Here is a 6,000-nt window from a genome sequence, read left to right as displayed (position 1 = left end):
CGGCCTGCACGGCCCGCAGCCGCTCGCCGACGGCGGTCCGAGGGCATCGATGGACCCTGGCGGCGGCAGCAACGCGATGCCGATCGACCCGCGAGCCTCGCGCAGCGGCGTTGGCGCCAAGGACTCGGCACGCTCGTTCAGCTCCTCGCGATCGCTCACCAACATGGGCAGCCCTCGCGACCCGTCCACGCCTTGGACGATTCCGGAGAATGGGGTCGAGGACCGTGCGGACCAGCGCAGCCTGTCGAGCGTCGGCCGCAGCAGTCTTCGAAAGGAGCTGCCGCCGATGCCATCGGCCGAGGGCGAGGATCAGATGGGGCAGCCGATGCCGATGGTGAGCCAGCATTCTCGCTCGGGAAGCAATGGCGTCGCAGGCCCCATACCGGCAGGTCGGCAGTCGATGTCGGGCAGCTACGGCAACCGCATGCCGTCTGCGCCAGTGGGCCGGACGTCGGGCGCGTGGCAGCTGTCCAACGACAGCGGCCGCCGCAGCATGCAGGTCGGCCGTCCGCCGATCCCCTTTACCTCGCCGTCACCCGCGCAGCAGAACCGGTTCGGCAACACGAGTCCCGAGGGATCCCTGGCCGGCTCCTCGCTCAACGACGGGCCCAAGCGTCCTCCCAAGAACCCTCGGCGTCCGGACAACATGACCGCCTCGCCCAGCTTCTCCGGCTCGACAGACTCGGAGCCCGATCGCAGTGGCAGACCGGGGCCGAACAGCTTTGGCCAGGCCATGGAGACGGACTTTCCGTCGGGCTCAGCGTACGATGCGCTGCCGAAGCACCTGTCTGCGATCGACCTCAACGACGCTCGCGCCGGGCAGCAGCAGCAGCAGCAGCAGCACCAGGACGAGGGCGACAAGGGCAACCGCAAGAGCAAGATGCTGCGCCTGCCATTCGGACGCAAGAAGCGCGAGTCGAGCGTGGGTGCGCCGTCGCCTTCGGTCTTTGTCGGCGGCGGGATCGAGAACCAGCCCGAGGCGGCACCGAGGAAGTCGAACCTCGGGCTCGGCCCACCGCCGATGCTGAGGAACCGACAGAGCTACTCTGGGCTGGCGCCGCCCAAGACGAGCATGCACATGGAGCGGCAGCGCGTGCTCTCGTCGCCGTCCGACGGACGGATCGACATGCCACCGCGCAGCCACAGCGCGTTTGGCATGCTGTCGACGCAGCGCTTCGCCTCGGCCTCGGAGGCGAGGCTCTCGCGCGACGGGCGTGACAACCGTTGGAATGGCGACGACGACGACGACGACGACGACGAAGGCGACGACGGCATCGGCTTCGACCGCGACTACCGAGCGGGCCCGTACGGCAGCGGTGCCCTGACGGTTCCTCGCGGCGACGACGGAGGAGGCCGGAGGAACTCGACGAGCGGTGGAGCGGGCGGGTTTGGCCGAAAGAGCCTCAACCTGCTGCGCGAAGGGTTCCGGATGCCCAGCTCGAGCAAGCTGGCCAACGGGCCCGAGATGCCATCGGCACAGCAGCAGGCGCAGGCCCCGTCGCCTCAGCAGCCGTCGCCGTCGCCGCGGCAGCAGCAGCGCAAGAAGCGCTTCGGCTTCTGAGTGAGCCGGCCCGTTGCCCGCCGTTCTGTCCGCCTTGTGTCCGCCAGCCGTCGACGTCGACCGTCCCCGAGCGTCCTGAACCGTCGTTTGCCGCTCCATCACACTAGCCTTGCTCCCAAAACGTTGCTGGGCGCGGCCAGCGCTCCATCTCCAGGCCTATCTCTTTCCGTGTGCCTCGGAAACACTCCACATCGCCTACGCTACCCACATCGTCATCGCTACCTTACCCCTAGCTACTCTACCGCGCCGTCCAGCAATCTCCTGTCCCTGCATGCTTGTATCTCTGGACCCAGCCAGCAACAGGAAGGGCAACCATGGTCTCCCAGACGGCATCCTCGAGAGACGCCCAGTCACCGGCCGAAATCATGTCACGTGCGTGCAGCAGCGCATCGGCCCGACGAGGCTAGGTGGCGACGGCGCGGCCCATGTCTAGGATTCTTCTGGTCGCCGAGTGAGATGGATGCTCTGGGACGAAGCGAGGGCAGGCGGGTGGCGTGCGGCGTCGAAGGAAATCCACGAATCGGCTCGTGCTCTGGGCAGTAGTTGGTTGGGCTGGACGCGCGAGCCGCGAGCCGCGTGGCCCTGGCCCTGGCCCTGGCCAGGCAGGCCATCGAGCCTTGGCGTGGGGTCGGGCGCGCGCGCGTGCGTGTTGTTGTGTTTGTCGCCTCGAGCGGGCGGGCGAGCGAGCGAGACCCTGGCTGGGCGCACTGCCACCTGGGCTTCCATCCCTCATCCATCCATTCACCCACTCACCGACCGACTGCCGCCCCCTCCTTCTCATCCCTGTTTGCTATACCCCCCCTCCATACCCCTCATTTTGGATCATCGACACTGCAGCCGCTCGTATCGCTCCTAAGGTCTGCATCCGCCATCTTGGACCGCCCGGCCGACCGACCCATCGACCCGCCGACCCGCCGACCCCGACGGTCTTGACTGCCGCCCGGCGAGCGCACCAAGACGGCAAAGGCCGGCCAGCCAGCCAGCCATGCCCTCGTCGACGCGGCAGCCGCAGGACGCCAAGGTCGCCGTCACCACGCTCTCGGAGCTCAACTCGCACTTTGCGCAGCTCAAGCTCGACCTCGCGCTGCCAGAGACCGAGGACTCGTGGCAGAAGCTCGACCGCGCCCTCGCGCGCCTCCAGGCCATCACAAAGGGCGGCGCCGCAAAGTTCCCCGAGTACATCCCGCTCCTCAAGCAGATCGCCGCGCCCATCAACAACTCGCTCCTCTCGGAGCGCACGCGCCTCTCGGGCACCGCGGGCGACTTGATCAACTCGGTCGCGCCCCGCCTCGTCGAGCGCTTCGACGCCCTCGTCCCCATCTTTGTGCCCACCCTCCTCGCCATCTGCGCCCGCACCAACAAGGTCGCCGTCAAGCGCGCCGAAAAGAGCCTCGTCCTCATCTGCAAGCACTGCAAGCTCCCCTCGCTCGTGCCCCTCCTCAAGGATGCCGCGCGCGACAAGAGCCAGGGCCTCCGCGCCGTCGCCATGGGCTGCATCCTCGCCCTCCTCGAGTCGACCGAGAAGGCCAAGCTCGCCAGGAGGATCTCGGACATCGAGGCCAGCATCAAGGGCAGCGCCACCGACTCCAACCCAGAGGTCCGCCAGATCTCCAAGAGGGTGTTTGAGCTCTACATTGCCATGTGGCCCGAGCGGGTCGAGTCGTGAGTATGCAGCTGGTCGACGATGCGATGGAGGGAGGTGGAGTTTCGTGCGACCCAAAACTGACCAGATCCAAGTCCTCTGCCTGCTCGACTCTGCAGCTTCACCAAGCCACTCACGCCGACCATCCGAAGGTACCTCGCCCTGCCCAAGACGGGCGCCCTGATCGTCGACGTGCCCGTCCAGGCGGCTTCGGTGGCGTCAACAGCCGCAGCGCCGCCATCCCGTTCATCCGCGTCAGCGGCCCCTTCTGCATCGTCCTCGCGTCATGCCCAAAAGGCGACCCCAGCATCGGAACGCCGATCGGCCGCACCGACGAGGGCCGAGTCGCACCACGCGGTCGACGCGCCCGAGCCCGCCAACTTCCCCTCGTCCTCATCGTCGAGCTCGAAACGCCCGCTCTTCGCCGACCAGCTCTCGGCCGTGCGCTCGCAACAGAAGGCCAGCCGGGGCCCGCAGGTCCACGACGGCGGTGCTCTTGCGTCGATGCGAGCCCCGCTGCCGGTCGACGCTGGCCGACACGAACGGCACCGCGAGATCGACGTACGGCTCGACCCGCTGTCTCTGCCGTCATCGTCATCGAGGCGCGCGCTGCGATATTACGAGGAGCCCGAGCCCGAGCCGCCTACCATCAGTGCCGGCCTGAGGGCGTCAATCTCGAGCCGGAGCGCCACCTCTGCGACGACGACGACGCCGCACGCAGCCAGCCTGTCGTCGTCGACCAGCTCGCACAAGAATCCGCTGTCGGTCTCGCTCGGCCCGTCATCGTCGTCGTCCTCGCGGCACCTGGGCAGCTCGACGAGCGGAAACGCCATCACGTCCTTTGCGGCCGCGTCCGGGCTTCACGGCAGGAGCCAGATCCTCGCTGCTTACAGCCAGGCATTCAGCAAGGATCACCTGCGCACGTCGTCGCATCCGGACCTCGGCAGCCTGGCCTCGTCGTCGTCGTCGTCCAAGGGCCCATCACGGGGGAACGCGGGTGCGCTCGAGAGCGGCGACGACGAAGGCGGCAATCGGCCCCGGCAGGGCAAGCCGTTGCCTTCTCGGAGTCGATCTGACGACGCAACCCCGTCGGATCCGATCGCGTGGCTTCCACACCACCAGGAGAATGGGCCAGCGCCGCAGAGAGACCACGCGTCCAAGCCCCAGTCTGGCGATGGTGGCCACGCTGCGCCGAGCGAGGGAGTCGCAGAGAGGCTGGTCCGCCAGCTGCAGAAGATGCAGGACAGTGCGGGGTCAGACGAGCGGCCCGGCAGGGCAGAAGGAGCGTCGTCGTCGTCGTTGTCGTCGTCGTCTTCGGCCGGCGCGCCCACGGGCAGCAGCGGCGGCGCAGCAGCGGGTCAGTCGCAGACGAAACAGCAGGTCAAGGCTTCTCGGGTTCCCGCGACAAGGCCGGTGGCCCCGGCCAAGGCCTCAGCGGCGAGGGTGTCGAGACCCACTCCGACGCCGTCTGCGAGCCGGACATCGGCGCTCCGGGCATCCACCACGTCGTCTACGGCGTCGACGCCAGCACCGGCGAGTGCCACTCCCAAGGCACGGGAAGGGCAATCAGACGGCGGCGCTGCGTCGGAGGACAAGGCAGCCGACGAGCGTGGTCAAACAGGATCAGGATCGGGGTCAGGATCAGGCGCAAGTGCTGTGGCGGCCAGTCACGGCCCGAAGGAACAGCGCGTTGACGCGGAGGCAGCCGATGCGCGGTCGACATCGAGGCCAGCCGGTGGCACGCAAACACCGGCAGCTCCGTCGGCAAAGACATCGCATCCCGTTGGCTCGAGCAGCGCTGCGCCCAAGCCGACGGGCAGCACCACGGGCAAGCCGCGCGTCGTCGTCGTACCGACGGGCGGGGGCAAGCAGTTCCAGCCCAAGCCGCTGGCGGGACGGGCAGACGCCAAGGCGCGGGCCAAGGTCACGTCGTCGTTGTCTGCCTCGCTGGCGCCCAAGACGCGGCTGGTGGGCGGAGGCGCGGGTGCGACGGACAAGGCGACGCTGGTCAAGAAGGCGGTGCAGGCGCGGGCGGTGAGCGTCGGCTCGAAGACGGAGCAGCAGAAGCGCGGCGCGGCGGGCGTGCAGAAGCGGACCCCCATGGCGGCGCCCCCGCCGCCTCCGCCGAAAGCTGCTGCGGCGCCCACCAAGCCAGCCGGCACCGAGGTTGCAGTGGGGCCAAAGGCTGCACCGGGCGAGGCTCCAGAGGCCGTCGAGACGCCCTCGACGCCATCGAGGGCGGCGGCGAGCGCGGTCAAGGCCCCTGCGGCATCGACGCCTAGCCACGAAGCTGCGGTCGCTGCTGCCGGCGGTGGTTCGCCGAAGCGGACGCCATTGGGCGCGCGCGACACCAACGTGGTCCGTAAAGGCTCGCCTGCGGCCAACCGGGGCGCGATCGAGTCTGTCAAAAGGGGCGGGCAGGCCATGGCAGCCACGGTGGCGCCGCCGGCGGCGACGGCGGCGGCGAGGGATGCGACGACCCAGGCAGCAGTGTCGCCCTCGGCCCGGATCGCAGCGGCGATGAAGAGGCGTCAGGCCGAAGTGGCTGCGAGCCAAGGTCGTCGAGCGGCGGCGACGGCGGCAGTGTCAGTGTCGGACCGGGATGGCGACAGCAGCAGCAGCAGCAGCGACGACGACGAGGAGGAAGAGGAGGAAGAAGGGATGCGAGGCGACGAGGCGGCGGTGCTCAGGCGGAGTCGGCAGGGTGCGCTGCAGCTGGTCATTGGCGACGGGGCGGATGTGGGCAGCGATGCCGAGACGGTCGTCATGGCCAACTGAGGAGCGTGCGAGCGTGCGT

General features: G+C 68.9%; 2 protein-coding genes across 2 annotated transcripts in view; both read left to right on the top strand.

The window, feature by feature from the left end:
- PFL1_02562 (uncharacterized protein) overlaps nucleotides 1-1,561 on the top strand; it is a gene marked incomplete at both ends in the record, with an annotated part of 6,444 nt that extends 4,883 nt beyond the window's left edge. Inside the window, one exon of the mRNA XM_007880078.1 lies at nucleotides 70-1,561. Within this exon, the coding sequence (XP_007878269.1) occupies nucleotides 70-1,561 (1,492 nt within the window). The remainder of the gene's footprint in view (nucleotides 1-69) is intronic.
- Nucleotides 1,562-2,546: 985 nt separating this feature from the next.
- On the top strand, nucleotides 2,547-5,981 carry PFL1_02561 (uncharacterized protein; the record flags this gene model as incomplete). The annotated part of the gene is made up of 2 exons (XM_007880077.1): nucleotides 2,547-3,223; nucleotides 3,323-5,981. The coding sequence occupies 2 exons, from the start codon at nucleotides 2,547-2,549 to the stop codon at nucleotides 5,979-5,981; spliced, it is 3,336 nt and encodes a 1,111-aa protein (XP_007878268.1).
- Nucleotides 5,982-6,000: the final 19 nt, after the last annotated feature.

The sequence above is a fragment of the Pseudozyma flocculosa genome, assembly GCF_000417875.1.
Source record: "Pseudozyma flocculosa PF-1 unplaced genomic scaffold scaffold00007, whole genome shotgun sequence".
Taxonomy (NCBI): Eukaryota; Fungi; Basidiomycota; class Ustilaginomycetes; order Ustilaginales; family Ustilaginaceae; genus Pseudozyma; species Pseudozyma flocculosa.
This window is presented reverse-complemented; position numbering and strand designations above follow the sequence as displayed.